The sequence below is a fragment of the Myotis myotis genome, unplaced genomic scaffold, assembly GCF_014108235.1.
Source record: "Myotis myotis isolate mMyoMyo1 unplaced genomic scaffold, mMyoMyo1.p scaffold_m19_p_1, whole genome shotgun sequence".
Classification (NCBI taxonomy): domain Eukaryota; kingdom Metazoa; phylum Chordata; class Mammalia; order Chiroptera; family Vespertilionidae; genus Myotis; species Myotis myotis.
The window spans coordinates 15541059-15563025 of record NW_023416313.1 but is presented as its reverse complement, the minus strand read 5'-3'; the positions used below and the strand labels follow the sequence as shown (position 1 = coordinate 15563025).

The 21967-nt window shown below is 40.1% G+C and overlaps 1 protein-coding gene across 11 annotated transcripts in view; it reads right to left on the bottom strand.

Moving 5' to 3' along the window:
• RBPJ (recombination signal binding protein for immunoglobulin kappa J region) overlaps positions 1-21967 on the bottom strand; it is a 103788-nt gene that overhangs the window by 26705 nt on the left and 55116 nt on the right. For 10 of the 11 annotated variants that reach the window (XM_036330694.1, XM_036330684.1, XM_036330702.1 and 7 more), the window contains 2 exons: positions 17012-17050; positions 7716-7811 (listed from right to left, as the gene is read on the bottom strand). In XM_036330694.1, the coding sequence (XP_036186587.1) occupies positions 7716-7811; positions 17012-17050 (135 nt within the window). Of the gene's footprint in view, positions 1-7715; positions 7812-14344; positions 14543-17011; positions 17051-21967 lie in introns of those variants that run through there. The other variant, XM_036330674.1, reaches the window with a different exon arrangement.

Genomic DNA, 21967 nt, shown 5'->3' with positions numbered 1-21967 from the left:
GGCCCCCAGCACAGACACACACACACACACACACACACGGCAACTGCTTCGAGCCTACGTGGCGCGGCTGGGGGCAGGCCCTAGCAGACAGACACACACAGACACACACACACACACACACACACACACACACACAGGACGCCTGCTCCGAGCCTCTGCTGCCAGACTGTGGCCATCAGTAGGACATCCACTGAGGGCTCCCAGACTGTGAGAGGGGCAGGCTGGGCTGAGGGAACCCCACCCCCCAGTGCAGGAATTTCATGCACCGGGCCTCTAGTATCATATAATTAACCTATAAAATAGAATTAGAACAATGGCCAAAGTAGAGACTTTCAAAATAGCAATAAAACTAGTAGAAGTAAAAGTAAAGTGGATGATCACTGAATTATTATGCCTTATATATCTTAAACCCACAACACCTGGTGCATGTGGACAAGTGAAAGAATAATACACTGTATCTTTTCAACTCTCAAGACTTCCAATACCTTTGTTTCACTAGTTGCCAAAAACCTGTCCTCACAAATTCTTCCCACCTAGAGTAACATCCTTATAATCTTCTCTTTGGCAATTAAAAAAATATCTATTTCAAAGCCTAGCTCAAGCCCCATCTTTTACATAGTTCAGATCATCAATCTAGTTCTTATCCTATATAATAAAAGCTAATATGCAAATTGTCTCGACTGGGAGTTCGACCAGGGGTTGGGGCCGGCCTGCTAACCGCCCTCGGCCCCTCCCCGCAGCCAGTCGAGCCCTATAGCCCCTGATCAGGGCTGGCTGGCCGGACCCCACCCATGCACAAATTCGTGCACCAGGCCTCTAGTGTAGGTTATAATTTGCTTTTGCTCAATTACATATTTTTACTTGTACATACTTTAAAACATTTATGCCATGATTATCAAGGGGCCCGAAACTCAAATAGTAGCCAAATAAGTAATGTAAATGGTGAACCAGGTGTACAATAAGTAAGTAAAAATATCATTTAATTACCCAAAGAGGGAGGATCCCTCCCTTCTTTCTTGAACTACCTAGCCCTCATGGTAATTCCCACTTTTTGTAGTTATGAGTATAGGAAATTTTTCTTAATTCAAAACCACTGTAAGAAAAACAAGAGCTTAAATACAATTATAATTAACTACTGGTGTGTGGCTCTGATGACAAGACAATAGGGCAGTGATGGCGAACCTATGACACGCATGCCAGAGGTGACACGCGAACTCATTTTTTTGGTTGATTTTTCTTTGTTAAATGGCATTTAAATATATAAAATATCAAAAATATGTCTTTGTTTTACTATGGTTGCAAATATCAAAAAATTTCTACATGTGACACAGCACCAGAGTTAAGTTAGGGTTTTTCAAAATGCTGACATGCCGAGCTCAAAAGGTTCGCCATCACTGCAATAGGGAATGGCAAGCCTGTGAGTATATACCAATCACACTGCTGAACACAGGTATATGGGCCTAGTGTTGGTCACATCCTTCAATTGTTCAATAGATCCCTGAAATCAAATTTTAGAACGTGGCCACTAAATGATGCTTTGTAAGCCAACAATATGCAGACTTAAGAAAACTGTATACCTGCATACGTGTGTACATGCATACACAGACACTGTAGACTGGATTTGGTGCTCAGGCCTTCCTACCAGTAGTAATATTACATTCTTGTTTGCTCCCCTCTCAATACCTATTACAATATTGATTGAATAAAAATATATGATGGCATCCTAGCCAGTTGTCTCAGTGGATAGAGCGTCAGCCTGGAGATTTAAAGGTCCCAGGTTCGATTCTAGTCAAGGGCACATGCCTGGGTTGTGGTCTCGATCCCCAGTGGGGGCCGAGCAGGAGGCAATCAATGATTCTCTCTCATCGTTGATGTTTCTATATCTCTCGCCCTCTCCCTTCCTCTCTGAAATCAATAAAAATAGTATTAAAAAGATATATATCTATATGATGGCACCTTCTTTTTGCTCAACTTTCAAAGACTACTTAGAGGCAATCTACATATTATACAAGAAGTGAGCTGGGCTTATTTAATAATGTTAATTCACCAAATTATTTATTGTACCAGGTGCTGCAAAAATAGTAGTTTCAAAATAAAGGACAAAAATTTCTGTCCTGATGCACCTCTCATTCTAATAGGAGAGACAAACAATTTTTTAAAAAGGTAAATGAGTAAAAGAATGTATATAGTCTGTTAGCTGGTGATAAGTACTGAGAGAGAGAGAGAGAGAGAGAGACTGAGAAAAGCAGGAAAGAGGGTAGTTAAAATGTCGAAGACCAGTGGCTGGGGAAAGCTTCTGTAGGAAGGTGATTTTGAGTCACAACCTACAGTCATGGGTGTCTGACAAACAGACCAAGTGGCTGGAGTAGGGAAGAGGAGGAGAGAACAACAGATGAAGCCAAAGATAAAGGGTAAGTAGATCAAGTAGGCCTTTAGGAGTCAAGCTGAGTAAGGAGGGAAGCCTCTGGAGTTTCCTCATATTTATCTAAACCATCAGAGCAACTTTCATGCCTGCACACTTTCACAGTGGACACAGAGGTCACAGGCGAGGCAGTGGGCTCAGCTCCAGGTCACTCCAAGGTCAGAGGGATTCCTGAATTAGCTGGGCTAGTTCTGGAGTTGGCTCAACTCGAGTCCACATCAGGAATCGCTCTGGTCTCTAATGCTGAGAGCTGCCCAATGATTACCATGGCACAGACTCAAACACCTAACTGGCATACATACTCTCAGGAATATCAATTTTGGAAACTCGTCTCCTATTAGTATTTTACTGAACATTAATGTTAAGACTTCTTAGTAAACTGGTATACCCGCTATAAAATTCAAAGCGTTGTGCTTTAGTATAGCATACCAAATATAGTAGTCAAATCCCATTAAGTTTTCATAAAAAGTACTTATATTCCCCATCTGAAAAATATAAAGAGGGCAAAACCTGTAAAAGACTAGGTAGTACTGATTCTCTCAAAAGTCCTGTGATAAAAGGGCATGAAACTAAAAAATGACAGGAGGCAAGACATTCTTTATCACCCAAAGCACTGACCAAGGTTCTTTACTGAAAGTGCTTTTTCAATCGTAATAAACAAACAGAAAAAGACTCTTAACTGCCTTTGAGCTAGCCTTGTTTTTTTAACCAACTCTACAACTATCCCAAAATATTGTGAAAACAGCAAATCCAATATAATCGAAAGAGATTTCTAAAATGTGATGTCATTTTAAAAATATTTAAAATATCCTAATATTACACCTCCTAAAAACAGCTAATGAATCAAACTTTCATTTCCACAACTTCAGTAGTAACATAATAAAATAGAAGATAAGTTTATGCACCAAAAAGAGGGTAGAATTTAAAGGAATGGTGATGTGGGGGGAGGGACCCTAATTAACGATTAAAACACACCTTTCTAATGAGGTGTGAAATACATTTTTAAAATTTGAATAGATTGTTAATGTATACCAAAAACTCAGCGAGTAAAAAGTTCGACCATCAGGAGGCCAGCTAACAGAGTTTAACAGCTGCTGTGAAAGGATATTCTATGAAACAATGTGCCTTTATTTTCTAATCTTTCCCAGTAGCTCTAAGCACCTATGACAAACATTGCTTTTTTATGCCACTTGGTGGCGATATAAACACATTTATGATTTTACTCATTTTCTAGTTCAATCCATTTTCATCTTCAGAGAATGATTCAACAACTTTTCTCTTATATCCTGAAATAAGATCTGAAAAATACCTTACAGATTCAAAGAAGTCTTTTTATTCAGCCCAGTATTTAAAATAAGTTAGGTTAGATGAAACCCAAGCACATAATTTACATTATCTGATCACCTTTGCAGAATCATTACCCTTTGGTGACTATTCAATTCAAAAGCAACAAACAAAACAAAAAACACCTTGGAACTGTCTGCATGCCATAGTTATCTCAATGAACACATTCTCAGTATGACTTCAGAGTCCTACTCTATCTAAATGGCTTTACTGCCTCAACAGCATCACCATCACCTTCATTACTGCTTAAGTACTTTGCTTGACAAAGTTGAAGGAATGTTAATATCAAATGGCATCCCCATTTCTTTAATGGAAAATATCCTCTACACAAAATAATCTTTAAAAGTTTATTTTTCAACTTGCAAAGTTCTTCTTTCTCCCATGAAAAGGTAAAACTAACTACTAACATAAATGGGATACCAGATGTGCTAAGCAAACAAATTTTGTTATCAGGCACAAAAGTTAGTCTGAACAATTTATAATTAAAGAATTTCCTGACCAAACTTTTCCAGCATCTTTCACTCGAGTTATTTTATATGCTAAGAGACTGTGGTCATGTCCCCAGGATATTTCACGCTTTATGCCTTAGCAGCTTTTCAGAAAAGCCCAAATCTAGATCAACAAGCAAGAAGGCACATCTTCCTCTTCCCACTGTGCACTCTTCTCAATGAGTAAGGGACCAGACCTCTTCCAGGAAGGCTGGACTGCATGAATGTTTTCTTACTATGAATACTTTAAAAAAAAAAAAGTAATTTTAACTGGTTTCCACCTTTATTGTAAAACTAATACATGTCCACTCAAGAAACATTAGTACAAACATGTAAAAATATAGGAAAGTAGTTACTCTAGGTCTTTTCATCATTTTCCCTTCATTCTTTGGAGGCTAGAAGCTTAGGCTCTTCAAGCTTTCCTTTGAGTGGTGTTTTAGATTGGTGAGGCCATATCCAAATAATAGGAAATAAAGGCAACCACAATAAAAATAAATAACCCTTAAATCAAGATTTTAACTTGATAAGCCACTACAACTTGTTACTCATATACTTTTAACAGTGACTAATAAACAGGGACGTTATCTGGACTTAGATGTAATTTTTTGAGTAGCTCTGCCCTTCTGTTATTGCCACTAGGCCTGTTATCCATCATAGCATTAAATGACATCCTAACTTTTAAAATTCTCACTAAAGATCCTTTTGCATAGTACCTGGCACCTAACAGGTCATCAAAAATAAAGAAATGAGTGAATGAATCCAATCGTACTAAAATGCACCTTCAAAAATCCAGAGAAAGGAAAGCAGCACTGCCTGAATTGGTATCCACACAGTAAATATGTCTAATCTTATTTCCATTAGATCTAGCCCAGCCTCACTCAGCTGATGGTAAAAGGAATAATCCTAGGCAAAGTTTATTTACAAAATGGATGTCTTTAGGTATCTTAACCTCATCCTCAAGCCCTGTTGTAAATAACCAACACTCAAACACAAACTGGAAGGCTATGGAAATTAGGGCAATAAAAAGAGTGAGACATTTGGAATTATAGACCCAGGAGTTCTAATCCTGGCTACATGGATTTCCAAAGTGAACCTGGTATTTGATTTCTAGTTTACTCACTCACAGAATGGGGATTATAATATACCTATTTATAAGACTATTCTGAGAATTAAAATTTAAAAACACTTGTAAATGCACTTCCAAAACAATGTCTGGCTCAAGACTGGGAAACTGTTTCTTCCTGAGATTCATTGTGAGGTGCAAGACTGGCCTAATTTGAGATTCATCTCAAATAATGAAGGTATTGCCTTGCTAGGTTTTGCTTAGGAAAAATCAAACCAAAAGCAAAAAGAAAAAAAGAGAAAACACCAAACCCAAAAAGCAGATGATCGGCTATGCTCACACTCAATTTAAATTCTCTATCTCTCTCTCTGAATTTCGAGTACAACTTCATAAAAAAAGGAGCCACTATCTTGCTTTGGTCTTTATGTCCCAAACTGCAGATACCAACTTTTTCCAATATTTACTGTAAATCAGATGATTAGTTCTACTAGTAAAGAAAGATAAAATAATCAGAAATTTAGCAAGCTTGAATGATGATATACAAGAACACTTCGCAGTATGAGTCCTAAATACTATTTTCACTTGTTCATCCTCTTTGAGGACAAAATTATCATTAAATAGCTTCACCTACTTTTCAGCTCAGATTTAGAGAACTTTAAGGAAGAGACTCCTTAATTTTCTTCCAGCATGTAAATTAATTTAATTATATACTTACATTCACTTCTTATACGTATGTTAAGATTTTCTTTATCTATGATTCCACCCTTCCTTTCAACCCAACATCCAAACCTGAGTTTTCATTCCTTTTCCCACTTTAGTTTCATATCTTTCTAGCCAATTCAAAAAATCTTTCATCTTCCCCCATAAGCAAGCCTTTCGTCCATGAAATGCTTAATTTAAAAATGCTGTCTGAAAGACAAGACTAGAGAAACTATTAACAAGAAAATTCTAGGAATAAAGTGAAAAAACAAACAACCAAAGTCCACAATCATACATCATAAATACTGAAATTTATAAAATACTGTGACAAGTACTAAACATAAAGATCACTTTGTTGTAACTTAATTTTGGCCAATCTTACTTATAAGCCATTTTTGTAGTACCAACATTTACGTAGTACTAACTCAACTTTGTTGTTTTTCCTTTTTTTTAAGATTTTTTATTTCTTTGTTTTTTTTATAAAGAGAGGAAATGAGAGGGAGAGGGAGGGAGGGAGGAAGGAAAAGAGAGAGAGAAACATCAATCAGCTGCCTCCTGCATGCCCCCAGCCAGGGATCTGGCTGCAACAGGGATATGTGCTCTGACTGGATCAAACTGGCAACCTTTTGGTAGAAGGGACAATGCCCAACCAACCAACTGAACAACACTGGCCAGAGCTGTTTTTCCTTCATCTGAACAGGCACAGGGGCAAGGTGGAGAGGACTGGGGGCTCTTTTCTTTATAATCACTCCATAGTTCAATTCAGGGGTTTGTTTAGTCTTTTCCTTTTTAAAATGGTACTCAGGCCCTGGCTGGTTTGGTGCAGTGGATAGAGCGTCAGTCTGCAGACTGAAGGGTGCCTGATTCGATTCCAGTAAAGGGCACATGCCGGGTTGCAGGCTCAATCCCAGTGGGGGGCATGCAGGAGGCAGCCGATCAATGATTCACTCTCATCATTGATGTTTCTATCACTCCCTCTCCCTTCGTCTCTGAAATCAATAAAAATATATTTTAAAAAAATGGTACTGAGGGTCACATCCTAAATAATAATCCTATATAATAAAAGCCTAATAAGTGTCCGACCGTTCGTTCGACTGTTCAGTCACTATGACGTGCACTGACCACCAGGGGGCAGATGCTCCGACCAGTAGGTTAGTTTACTGCTGGGGCCCTGGAGCCCTCCTGTGGTCCCTCCCCAGCTGGCCAATCTACCGCAGGCCTGCCTTGGCCAGCCAGCACTGACCGATTGGCCCCAATCAGGACTGGGCGAGATTGGCCGGACACGCCCTGGACGAATCTGTGTACCGGGCCGGTTTCAGCCCGATCCCCGCAGGGCAGGCCGAGGGACCCCACTGGTGCACAAATCCATGCACCAGGCCTCTAGTTTATTTATAAAACTACATTTACCACCAAAAGGAAAGCTACTTTTTTGAACAAGCTAATATATCCCAGAAATAGAACATCGTGAAGCCCCAAAGAAAAATTATAGATTACAGTTTGTAATTATCAGGGATTCAACCAGATGATCTCGACTAAATCTGCCATAACTCACTTTGTTTCTCCTTCAATAGAGACAAATCCCTACTTTTCATTTTGTACTTGCAAATAACCCGAGAAACAATTTTTGCATATTAACACATCATTTGCAAATTCATGTGACAGCTACAATGAACTACCCACCAGAAAATAATAATCTTACCTTTTTTCATTTCCATATGACTTCTGTGCAACTTTTGCGTGAAGAATAAGTACTGTTTGATCCCCTCGCTCTTTTAAATAATTCCGCATTGCTTCCCTAAAATAAAACACAAATATTACTATTACAGGGGTGAGGTTTAAAATATTACTAAGCTCTGTAATGAGAAAAATGCTGGTGAGTATATTTTAAACAAGCAAATCTAAAAGCAAAAACATTAAGACAAAACAAACTCATGAACTAAATTTAAAGCCCATTATACAATGGGGCAATAAATACTGCTCATCTTCAACTTTATACTTTTTTCTTTAAAAGAAGAAACTGTCTTTCATTCTTGGAATTTATGATGTAACTGAGCTAAACCACAATTACAATTCCAGAATCACTATGTACATTGCTAAATTTGGCTTTAAATTGTTCATAAACTTAATGACATGCAATACTTTGTATTTAATTATCTACTTATTAGAATGAGTGTTTCTCAGTGAATACAAAGCCATAACAAATCATTAGGTCATCCAAAGTTGTTATTATGTTCTTAAAATAACAAGCCTTACATAAAGACTAAAAAAGGGATATCTCATGTACATATAAACACACAGTTACTGAATAAATTTTGGGGGGAAAAGTTAATATTTTCAAGTACAAAGCACTCCAACTACCTATTTATTATGTATAAATTATATAAAAATTTCCATGTGTTAAATATATTTATTTATTCAATTATTTTGCTAAGCAGTATAAAGAACATTAGATCAAATTTATAACCATGAATCAGCAGAATCCCAATTCTGGACATCTGCACACAATGCAAAAGTAAAGCAAAGTTGTTTCAAAGATAATAATCAGGAAACAGTTTTAATAAGTTAAATGCTATTTTACTTATCTATACTAATAAAAGGGTATTATGCTAATTAGACTGGGTGGGCCGGACATCTTCTGGACATCCGACTTCCTTCAGGACAAAGCCAGGGTGGCGGGGGCCGAGGCAGAGGCAGTTAGGGGCAATCAGGCCGGCAGGGTGGCAAGCAGTTAGGGGTGATCAGGCCGGCGGGGGAAAAAGCAGTTAGGGGTGAGATCAAGCCAGCACAAGGGAGCAAGTAGGTAGGTGCAAGATCAGGCCAGCACAAGGGAGCAAGCAGTTGGGGGTGAGATCAGGCCGGCGTAGGGGAGCAAGCAGTTAAAGGATGAACAGGCCAGCAGGGGAGGGCAGTTAGGGGGCGATCAGGCCGGCAGGGGAGGGCAGTTAGGGGGCGATCAGGCCGGCAGGGGAGGGCAGTTAGGGGGCGATCAGGCCAGCAGGGGAGGGCAGTTAGGGGGCGATCAGGCTGGCTGGGGAGGGCAGTTAGGGGGCGATCAGGCCGGCAGGGGAGGGCAGTTGGGGCGTTGAGGCTGGCAGGGGAGCGGTTAGGGGGTGATGAGACCGACAGGCAGAGGCAGTTAGGGGTGATGAGGCCGGCAGGCAGAGGCAGTTAGGGGCAATCAGGCAGGCAGGCAGGAGAGGGGTTAGGAGCCAGCAGTCCCGAATTGTGAGAGGGATGTCCGACTGCCGGTTTAGGCCCGATCCTGCAGTTGGACATCCTGAGGGGTCCCAGATTGGAGTGGGTGCAGGCTGGGCTGAGGGACATGCCCCCCATGCACGAATTTCATGCACCATGAAATTCTATCTAATAGCATCTATCTAATAGAAATTCTATCTTCTAGTATCCTATCTAATAAAGTGGTAATATGCAAATTGACCATCACACCGTCACAAAGATGGCAGCACCCACAGCCACAAGATGGTGGCGCCGAGTCCCCTCAGCCCTGCCAGAGTCCCCCAGTCCTTTCAGCCCTGCAGGGTGTGGGGAGGAGTAGGTGTGGCTGGACCCGCCCTCAGCCCCCCAGCCACCCAGGGCCAGCCCGAGGTGCAGGCAAACCTCAGATGTCAGCTGCCCAGCCACCTACGGCCGGCCCAAGGCACAGGCAAGCCTCAGATGTTGGCTGCTCAGCCGCCTAGGGCAGGCCCGAAGCACAGGCAAGCCTTGGATGGCAGCTGCTCAGCCGCCCAGGGCCACCCAAGGCTCAGGTAACCAGGGCCGGCCAAGGCTTGTGCTGCTGGCAGTGGCAGCAGCAGAGGTGTGATGGGGCGTCGACTTCCCCTGATGGCCGGTCGCCTCCCGCCTCTGAGGGCTCCCAGACTATGAGCAGGCCAGGCTGAGGGACCCACCCCCCCATCCAGTGCATGAATTTTCATGCACCAGGCCTCTAGTTATAAATAAAAGACAAATGTATTAGGATAGCTACACAATAGTAGTACAAATGTGGGGAATTCTAGACTTGTAGCACTTAGAGAAACTATGTGGCCTGGGGCAAATCATTTAACCTCATCCAGACTCAGTTTCCTATCTGATAATAACAGATGATATTGCTAATCTAACACAAAGTGGTTGAGGGGTTTAAAGGAGATAATCTAGAAGACAGTATTTATGTTTACTAACTGAAAACCTGTTAGCTGCAAGACCGGGCAGGTAACAATGGTCCAATATATTGAGAATTAATCCCTATCCCTTAAAAGGGGCTTTAAAGTTCAGTGAAGACAACAGCTCAGAAAACAAATTGTAATGAAATACATGATCCAAAGAGGTATGATCAGTAGGGGAATGTCTATGTAAAGGAGGGGAGGGGTGATAAAGGACTACATGCTAGGAAAACTTCTTAGAAGAGGTCATCTCTGAAGTAACAGGAGTAGACAGAACAAGTAAGGCATCCCAGGGTCTGGGAGTAGTATGGAAAAGGTCACGACCAACCCTGCACATTTGAGTACAGTGAGATAATCAAGCTGAGGAACAAAGCAGCCAAGACAACAAAACAGCAGCAACATTCCTTGAGTGTTTACTAAGTGTCAGGTGCTTAGCTTAACACTTAAATGCATCATTTCATGTAATCCTCAAAATCCAAAAGGGTATGTGTGTCTTGCCCAATGTCTTGCAATTAACAAGTGAGAGTCAGAAATTAGAATCTCAAATTCTCTTGTTAAGATACTAACGTAAGCCATGGCCATGAATAAAGCTGACAAGTTGGGAGTCAAATTGTGAAAGGCCTGCCAAATCCCATGAAATCTGACATTTGTAACTTAAATACTCAGTATAAAAGTTTAAGCTAATTCAAATATCACTCTGATAGATGAGAATCAAAATGGTAGCAGTTAATAAATTTTTTAAAACACCTAGAGAAATACTTAAAATATTTAAAAAATACACACAAAAAATCTCGTTGAAAATTGAGAAAAGATCATTTACTTTTTTATCTTTACCCCATTGTAGAAAACACCATGTGTGGAACTTGGATTTTTCAATCTACACAAAAGGCAATTAAATGATCTTGAGGATTTTTAAACAATTAATTTTCCTTCTTAGTTAATTCTAGTGGTGGAATAGAGAAAAGATTAGAGAACAGAGAGACAAGACACACTTGAAAAAAGGCTCATATACTAAGAAAGAAGCAAGAGGAGGTAGTAGAGAAGATAGAAAAGACTTAACAACTCTTTATATCTTTTGTTTGGGGAGAAGTGGATATATATTAAGAAGCTGACATGTCAACACTGAAGCGCCCCAGACCTCCATGCTGGAAGTATTCAATAGGTTGTTGGAAATACCTGTACTTCCAGAGAGGGGTCTGGGCTGCAAAAGTGGGTTTTACTGGTATATCGTTGGCAAATGAAGCCACAGAAGTGAATGAAATCTCCCAGAATGAAAAAAAGAGGAGGGAAGAACTGACTATGGAAGATAAAACGACTGAATGTCAGTATTAAAGGATCAGCTAATGTTGGAATCCATAAATGATGGTGCAAATTCCACAAACCCTCCCAAGGGTGGAAACAGAGAAAGCATATTCTCGAACAGTGACAGATGAGCCAAGAACAACAAAATGAATAAAATAAATGGAGAACAACTGGTAAAGGGCAGAACTGAAACTGTTTACTAGATGCTATGGAAGCATACAATCTCGAAAGAAAGAGAACAATCAAAAGGTGAGATGCTGCAGAGGTCAAAGTCACTTATAGCAAGAAGTCTAACAAATGCCAGCTAACAGAAAGCCTTACATGTTATTTATAAAATCAGAGAGGCCACCGTGATGTCTATTTGTAAATACCCTCTAAGAAAGAAGCTGACTATGGAAGGTAAAACGACTGAATGTCAGTATCAAAGGATCAGCCAATGTTGGAATCCATAAATGATGGTGCAAATTCACACGAACACTCCCAAGGGTGGGAACAGAGAGAGCATATTCTCGAACCTGTTGGGTACCGAACAAGAAGAGGTGCAGCCTGGGAAGGATAACAATGGTAAGAGATTTGAGTGTTGCTAAGTCAGGTGGCTAACTATAGAGTTCAGTGTGGAATAAGAACAAACAATAAAAGCCAGAAGGCACAGATGTCCAGTTCCTAACATGAAACTTGAAAAGTGATATATGTGAAAAGATCTCACTTAGGTCATAATATATTGTCCCTTCTACATATTGTTGGTTTCACTTTAAAAATTCGTTAAGACTTTTTGCTTTTATGTTCATAAGGAATACTGGTCTATAGTTTTATTTTCTTGTAATGTCTTTGCTTTTAGTAACATGGCAATACCGTCCTTGCAGAATGAATTGGAAAGTATGTTCTGCTCTCCAATTTTCTGGAATGGTATGTATAGAACTGGCATAATTAATTTCTTAAATGTCTGGTAGAATTTAATAGTGAGATTACCTGAGCCTGTAGTTTTCTTTGTGGGAAGATATATAACTAGAAATTCAATTTCTTTAACTATAATGCTATTCAGGCTATAAGTTTCTTTTTGAGAAAGCTTTAGTAGTTTGCTGGTTTCAAGGAATTTTTGCTTCTTCAAAAGCTAAATTTACTGGCAGAAAGTTATTCATATTTGCTTGTTATTCTTTAAATATTTGTAGAATTTGCAATGATGTCATCTTTCTCATTTTTGACAGTAGTAATTTGTAAATAATCAGATCTCTATCTGGTATGATTGTTCTGCTTAGAGTTCTTTAACATTTCTTGCAGCTCATGCCTGTTTGTGATGAACTATTTTTCAGTTTTTATGTCTAAAAGTCTTAATTTTGCCTGTGCTGGGTATAGAATCCTAGGTTGCTATGTTTCCCCTCCTTGGGAAAACTGTCTTGCTCCACTGTCTTCTTTCTATCTAGCAAGGTTTCAGATGAAAAATCCCATAATCTTTATCTTTGTTCCTCTGTACGTAATTTATCTTTTATCTCTATTGCTTTTAATATTTTCTCTTTATCACCATCTTTAAGCAATTTAATTATGATGTCCTTCAGCACTTTGTACTTGGGGCTGAGTTTCTTGAAACTATAGTTTATCAAATTTAGAAAAATTTCAGACATTATTTTTTCACATATTCTTTTAGCCATACCCTTCCCCCCTTCAATGACTCTAATTACATGTATTTTATCTACTTGAACATAAACCACAGCTCACTAAGGATCTTTTTTGTTCAGACTTTTTTTCATTTTGGATAGTTTCTATTGCTGTTATCAGGTTCACCAATCTCTTCATCAGCAGTGCAAATCTGCAAATTAATCCCAGAAATTTTATCTTTTCATCTTTAGTACTGCAGTTTTCGTCTCTAAAAATTTGATTTGGATCTTCCATGTCCTCTATTTAACTCATTCAATCTCTCCTCTAGCTCAGGGATGCACAGTTAAAGCCTGTGGGTCAAATTCGACCCACTGCCTGTTTTAGAAATAAAAAATTGTACCCCAATATACAGACATATCCACTAGTATACACATTATCCATGTCTCCTTTTATGCTACAACAGAGTTGAATAGTTACAACAGAGGCTGTATGGGCCACATAAAACTAAACTATCGACCATCTGACCCTTTCAAGAAAAACTGTAAATTCCTGATCTATATTAGAAGACAAATATAACTGTTTTATTGCCTCTAATTCTATTATCTGTGTCATTTCTGGGTTGGTTTTGACTGGTTTTTCTCCTCATTATGGTCATATTTTGCTTGCTCTTTGTATGACTGATACGTTTTGACTCAATCAATTTTACCTTTTTGAGTGCTGGGTATTTGTCTATTCCTGTAAATATTCTTGAGCTTTGTTCTGATGCACAGTTAAGTTACTTGGAAAGAGTGTGATTCTTTCAATCTTGTTTTTAAGTTGTTAGGTAAAACCAGAGCAACATGTAGTCTAGGCCTAATTTTGCAGCACTATGGAAGCAAACCCTCCCGAGTACTCTAGTTGATGCATGTGAATTTTAAGATTTTTCCACACTGGTTTCTGGGAACAGGTCCTATTTGTTGTAGTGACTGAGCTTTAGGAATTCTTCCTTCTAATTCTTTAGGTTGGTTTCCCCCCAACCTTGGGTAGTCTCCTCACACACACGTGCTGATCTATACTCAACTGAAGATAGAGGGAACCCTCTGCAGATCTCTGGAACTCTGCACAGCACTTTCCTCTCCAGTTCTCTGCCCTGGAAACTCTAGCCATCATGGCCTCCTTAGAGTCCCAGCTCCATCTCAACTCAAGGTGCTTACTAGGCTCCACCTGGATGCCCCCTCCCTAATCAGGACGTGGAAACTCTCCCCAGGCACTAAGCTGGAGCAATTGTAGAGCTCACCTCATTTGCCTCCTGTCTCTCAGGGATCACCTGTCCTTTCTTGCCTGCTGTCCAATATCTTGAAAACCGCTGTTTCATAAATTTTGTCCGGGTTTTTAGTTGTTTCAGGCCGGAGAGTAATTCCAGTCCCTGTTACTCCATCTTGGCCAGAATTAGAAGTCCTAAAAGCTACTAAAATTTTCCAAACAGGGAAAATTGCTTAAAGGGTAAATGGAAAATCATGATAAAGTAGATGGGACCTAACTATATTATTTTATGTATTTAAGGAAAGAAATTTTTCCTCATGTTTATCATCATAGTATTGATTACTATTTTTACAGGGTATCCAATTAAGTAACTAATTTATCCATCAAAATATATTTTATTGTTACCCCAACCTACTGCTGCTGGTAATGAAATAAAAATATTTATCAATCAATTTTTAAATTATCTATACATGTGAATTCAACAATTCCACTGAGTATTTCTTCAAAATATGTAACAATAAGTAACTGAAAATATATTTACATGAACCTGTGAGACAAGTTATATTTTCCTATCCCACTTCATGTGGAATATTTATGTAATGCCTTTTTAAAAGTTTTTTAATGTTGATTAATGTAATTTCAGAATTATAGAAAAGTTGTAAAAGTAGTACAAAGAATTCCTAGTCCCTTTTCCCCCAAACATTTTACCATGTTTGTATACGATGTTTTAAAACCATTCAAGAGCACACTGTAGACATGTCATCCCTTTACTCAAAATACTTTAGTGTTTATTTCTTAAAACAAAGGCACTCTCTTATACAATCACAATGCAATACCACGGATACAATATTTGTATCTATAGATTTTATTCACATGCTGCCACTGTCCCACTAATGTCCTTTACTAAGGGGAGAGGGGGGACAGTGTTGAGAAACTACTGCCCTCAGGCCAAATCAGGATGGCCTCCAGTTTCTCAAAATTAAGTTGAGCTGGAACAGACATGCCATTCATTTACATGTTTTCTGTGGCTTATTTGGGGATATAAGAAGAGAGTTGAGAAGTCACAACAGACTCGGTGTGGCTCAAAAAGCCTAAAATGTTTGTTATCTGGCCCGTTAACAGAAAATGTTTGCCAACTCTCTAGCTTTAGATCAAAATAAAAATTTTTTCCTGGCCGAAGATTTAGTTAAATTTAGTTTTCATGTCTTGTTAGTCTTCTTTAATGAGGTATTCCTCAGTCTTTGTTTGTTATGCTCTTGAAAAATTAGAAGAGTAAATGCCATTTATTTTATAGAATGCCCCTTATTTGCATGTCTGATGTTTTCTTATGCTTACATTTAGACATTTACACATTTTTGCAATAACAGCACAAAGGTAAGATTATGTCCTTCTCAGGATGCACATAACATTTATTTGTCCTATTGTTGGTATTTAGATGACTTCATTAAGGTGGTGTCTGCCAGGTTTCTTCGTTGACATTATTATTTTTCGCTTTATAAATAATACATACTTGTGAGGACACACTTAGAGACTATGTGAATACTTTGTTTCTCATGAGATTTTAAACCAATAGTTTAAGCATTCATTGATGATTTATGCCTGAAACAATTACTGTAGTGGTTGCCAAAGTGTGATTTCCTAGTTCAGGCATTCCTTCTACTTTTATTAGGTAAAATTCTTCTGTAAGGAAAAGCTATCTCCTCTGTTTCATTTACTGAATCATTTTTTAACTCAGTGTAGGCTTCTTAACTATCATTTTATTATATGGATTGTAATCCATTCCTATAATTTATCTTGGTGATCAAAGTGCCCATGATTTGGCTAAAAGGAAGCCTCTTCAAGTTGGCTCCCTTGGAAATCTTCTGGCATGTCTCCATCATTCTTTGAGTGCAACAGCTTTTAAGTAATAACAATAATGTGGAAATTATCCAAATGGCCATTAATGTAAAAATAAAACAAAAGCAGTGTGAAGACAATGTAGAGAATGAAGTAGAAGATATATATATATATATATACAGAACAATAGTCAAGTATAATGTCAGACTTTAAAAAGAAGAAGAAGAAATACAGGCATATGTTTATATGTGCTTATAATTAAAGTTGGAACATACTAACAATGCAGGGTTAGCATTAACTCTAGGACTAAAACTGTGGAAGTGAATGTCTTACATTTTATTTACAACCATCGACTGTTGGAAATTTTTAAAATCATTTTCAAGATTAATACTTTTAAATTTAACATTTGCAATTAAAATCTTATAAAATTAATTTATATCATTGGAACACAGTATATTTACAGACTCATTAAAATGGGTAAAATCTTGTGTTTTCTGTAAAATTCTTTTCTAAAAGGATGTATTAAGTATCTTTCAAGTCCCATGTATAATCAACAAATTGTGACTGGTTAAATGCAGCCAGATATAGAAAACTATTTTTTACACTGTAGCCCTTGTGATATTAACTATGACACCCAAGATTATATTCAAAGGCTTACTTTCCCCTTTGAAATGTATCCTCTTATCCTGATATTTCTATGGGGGGAAAGGGGATGTAGGATAGAGAGGATGGGACTAAGATTATAATCTAGATACCAATATATCAATAACTTCTTTTCAAGATCACCTAATATAGTTTTGAAAATGACAGGCTCTAACACTTGTATGAAATGTTTTATTGAAAGGCTGACCAATATAATGCTTACCTAGTGAGTCGTTTAGGTGGAGGCCGCTCACCAAATTTTCTGGGGGAAAAAAAAGAAGAAAAAAATTAAATAGGCTATATGACATAAGCATTTTAGGAAACATGAAATCTCCTTTATAACATATACTTCAACCCTACTGACCACTGAAGAGACAAATCCTCTGGTAAACATCAATACCCAAAAATAGTAAAATACAAAAATGATTCCTAAACAAACACAGCACACTTGAAGTAGGCCTCTGAGCATGTAGCAGACTGATTAGATGAAGATTTCCGGTACCTTTCAGAGATACTTTGCAAACAAAAACCACTAACCAAAGTCCCTGTCTCACACCATCTACAGCACCCAGAAAAATCCTCACAGCCCAAGAGGTAGTGTAGAGGTCACAAGTGTTTATCACGAGCTGGGACTTAGCTATACACTTTTTTAAAAAATTAAATCTTTATTATTCAGATTATAGTTGTTCCTCTTTTTTCCCCCATAGCTCCCCTCCACCTGGTTCCCACCCCACCCTCTGCCCTTACCACCCCCCCCCCACTGTCCTAATCCATAGGTGCACGATTTTTGTCCAGTCTCTTCCCGCATCCCCCACACCCTTTCTCCCCCCAGAAGAATAGTCAGTCCACTCCCTTTCTATGCCCCTGATTCTATTATACTCAACAGTTCATTTTGTTCATCAGATTATTTATTCACTTGATTTTTAGATTCACTTGTTGATAGATGTGTATTTGTTGTTCATAATTTGTATCTTTACCTTTTTCTTCTTTTTCTTCTTCTTAAAGGATACCTTTCACCATTTCATTCAATACTGGTTTGGTGGTGATGAACTCCTTTCGCTTTTCCTTATCTCTGAAGCTCTTTATTTGACTTTCAATTCTAAATGACAGCTTTGCTGGATAAAGTAATCTTAGTTGTAGGTTCTTGGTATTCATCACTTTGAATATTTCTTGCCACTCCCTTCTGGCCTGCAAAGTTTCTGTTGAGAAGTCAGCTGACAGTCGTATGGGTACTCCCTTGTAGGTAACTGACTGTTTTTCTCTTGCTGCTTTTAAGATTCTGTCTTTTGCTCTTGGCATTTTAATTATGATGTGTCTTGGTGTGGTCCTCTTTGGATTCCTTTTGTTTGGGGTTCTCTGCGCTTCATGGACTTGGAAGTCTATTTCTTTCACCAGGTAGGGGAAGTTTTCTGTCATTATTTCTTCAAATAGGTTTTCAATATCTTGCTCTCTCTCTTCTTCTGGCACCCCCATAATTCGGATGTTGGTACGCTTGAAGTTGTCCCAAAGGCTCCTTACACTATCTCCATATTTTTGGATTCTTTTTTTTTTTTTTTTAATATGAGGAAGGGAGAGAGATAGAGAGTTAGAAACATCGATGAGAGAGAAACATCCATCAGCTGCCTCCTGCACATCTCCTACTGGGGATGTGCCTGCAACCCAGGTACATGCCCTTGACCGGAATCGAACCTGGGACCTTTCAGTCCACAGGCCGACGCTCTATCCACTGAGCCAAACCGGTTTCGGCAGATTCTTTTTTCTTTTTTCTTTTCCGGTTGGGTGTTTTTTGCTTCTTCGTATTTCAGATCTTTGACTTGATTCTTGTGATCCTCTAGTCTGCTGTTGGAAGTCTGTATAATATTCTTTATTTCAGTCAGTGTATGCTTAATTTCTAGTTGGTCCTTTTTCACAACCTCAAGGGTCTCACTAGACTTATTGAGGATCTCATTAAATTTATCGGCGGTCTCACTAGATTTCTTGAGTGTCTCACTAAGTTTATCGGCGGTTTCTAGAAAATTCTTGAAAAACCTTATAACCGTGGTTTTGAACTCTATATCCAATAGTTTGCTTTCCTCCATTTCTGTCATTTGTGACCTGTTTCTTTGTCTCTGCATTTTTTATGTTTCCCTGTGTTGATAGAGTGGCTTTCTGTGCTAGGTGTCCTATAGGGCCCAATGGCTCAGCCTCCCCAGTTACCTGAGGTGGACACTCTTGGTGCACTCCCTTGTGGGCTTTGTGCACAGTCTTGTTGTAGTTAAGCCTTGGCTGTTGTAGGTATCACTGGGAGGAATTGACCTCCAGGCCAATTGGCTGTGAGAATCAGCTGTGTTTACGGTGGGAGAACTTCTATGCTGGAGACACCCTTCTAGGGCAAGACTTGCTTCAGTGGGGCTTTGGTGCTCACTGAGTCTGCCCCCTGAGTGTGCCTTATGGATCTGAGGAGTTGTAATCTGGATGGTCCCACTCTGACAACTGAGTACACTGGCTCTGGGATCTCTAAAGAGGTGCTAATTTAGCCTCTGCCTGAGGCTACCCAGCAGGAGCTCAGCTGTGAAGGCATACAAGCTGCTGTGGGGCTTTGGGCCAGCTGCAGTTTGTTAGGTAATTGTCAGATTGCAAAGGGCCAGGCCTTTCATATGCAAAAGCAGTGCACAGCTTGGGCGGGGCGGGGTCTCAGGGGATCAACAGGGTGGAGCAAGCAGCTATGGCTGCTCCTCAGTCCTGCCCTAAGAGGTTCGCTTCTCAGTGTCCCGTGCTGCAAGCACCTCTGAGAGAAAGCCGCCCTCGAGGTCCGACTGATGCCAGACAGTCTAGCCCAGCCGTGGGCAAACTACGGCCCGCGGGCCGGATCCGGCCCATTTGAAATGAATAAAACTAAAAAAAAAAAAAGACCGTACCCTTTTATGTAATGATGTTTACTTTGAATTTATATTAGTTCACACAAACACTCCATCTATGCTTTTGTTCCGGCCCTCCGGTCCAGTTTAAGAACCCATTGTGGCCCTCAAGTCAAAAAGTTTGCCCACCCCTGGTCTAGTCTCTCCCCGTATGAGTCTGGGTCGCCAGAGACTTGCCCAGAACTGGAGTTCAGAGCAGTAGGGAGCTTGAGACTCCCTCCCGATTGAAAAAGACAACCGTGTCCTCAGCTGCCAGCCCTTTCCATGTGCGCCTCTGTACCTCTGCACTTTACTTCCACACCGCACCTCCTTTGAGTCTCGGTATGCTTTTCTCTTTCCTTCTAGTTGTAGAATTTCCACTCAGCCAGCCTTCCTGTGGTTCTGGATGACGTCTGTTTTATCTTTTAGTTGTATTTTTGAAGTGGTTGTGCAAGGCAGCAATTTCCGGTGTTTACCTATGCCGCCATCTTGGTTTCTTGAACTATACATTTTTAATACACTCTCCTCTTTAGTCATTATAAAATAATTCTGTAAGGTGTATATTTGCCCATTTTAAAGATGAAGAATCTTTCCCAACGTTACAGAGTAAATAAATGGCAGCAGAGTTGAGATTTAAACCTACATGCTGACTACATAACTAGCATATGGTATACTCCCCTTCATAAAGAAACTAGAGGCCCGGTGCATGAAATTCATGCACAGGTGGGCCGGGCTAACCTCTCGCAATCTGGGACCCATTGGGGGAATGTCAGGCCTAAACCAGCAGTCGGACATCCCTCTCGCAATCTGGGATGCTGCATGCACCAGTGACCATACTTTTCATACAGGTGAAAGGCATCTTGCTGTTGTATGGGCAGCTACATTTTTTTGCCCTGATTATAAAAAGTAGTACATAATATGATCCTTCTGAGGCAGTAGTACCATTTTCCACATCTTATTGGGGGGGGGGGGGGGGGACACAAAAGCAGAGAGAATTGGCGTTGTCACACAGTTGTAAGTGTCAGAATCAGGGCTGACCACAAAATTGCAAGCCAGAGTCACTGCATGTAATTGCTGCATCATCCTGTTTTTTTCTTCAGTGTTGGAGTAGCTTTGCCAGGTTTTAATTTTTAAATCTAAGAGACTGTTCCCAATATATAGGGTAGGGTCCCTAGGCCTGGCTGGTGATCAGGGCCATCTGTGGGGTGACCAGTGGGCAGGGCGATCGGGGGTCCCCGCTGTCACCCACCTTGGCTGGCGACCTGGTGCCGCCCACTGGCTGGCCCTGCCCCCCGATTGCCGCCGCTGGTCACCTCCCTCTCAGGGGACAGACGCTCAACCCAGGATTGGGGGCAGCTCCTGCATTGAGTGTCTGCCCCCTGGTGGTTAGCGCATGTCATAGTGACCAGTCATTCTGCCATTCAGTCAATTTGCATATTAGGGTTTTATTATATAGGATAGGCCAGTGGTCGGCAAACTCATTAGTCAACAGAGCCAAATATCAACAGTACAACAATTGAAATTTCTTTTGAGAGCCAAATTTTTTAAACTTAGCTATATAGGTAGGTACATTGTTATTAACTTAATTAGGGTACTCCTAAGGCTTAGGAAGAGCCACACTCAAGGGGCCAAAAAGCCGCATGTGGCTCGTGAGCCTCAGTTTGCCAACCATGGGGATAGGCTAAATGGACTAACAGAAGCCTTTCAACTAGTTGGCAGAGGGCATTACTCAAGGGCAACCTGTATTACTATTTTTTAGTTGTAACTGCTTATGCCAAAATAACTAAAGGAATTAACTATCGTATCTAATGAAAGAGAAACATGGTAATTGGCGTATGAGCGCTACCCTTCCCATTGGCTAATCAGGGCAATATGCAAATTAACTGCCATAGTTACAAAAATAGAAGCTAAACAAAACCCCAGAAACCAGCTTTCAGCTAGCCGGGATTTCAGACCTGGAGTTGATACAGAGTTTCGATTGTAGAACCTAAACAAACCAGATACCTGCTTTCAGGAGCGGAGGCCTAAGAGCTGGAGCCTCAGAGCTAAAGCTGGCTCAGAATAAAAAAAGAAAAAAAAAGAAAAAAAGGAGCAGTTGGGAGCTTCAGTCCCAGCCTGAAAACAGCCCTCAGCCCCTCACCCAGACTGGCCAGGCACCCCAGTGGGGACCCCCACCCTGAAGGGTGTGTGACCAGCTGCAAACAGCCATCATCCCCTCATCCAGGCTGGCCAGGCACCCCAGTGGGACCCCCACCCTGATCCGGGACACCCTTCAGGGCAAACCAGCCAGCCCCACCCATGCA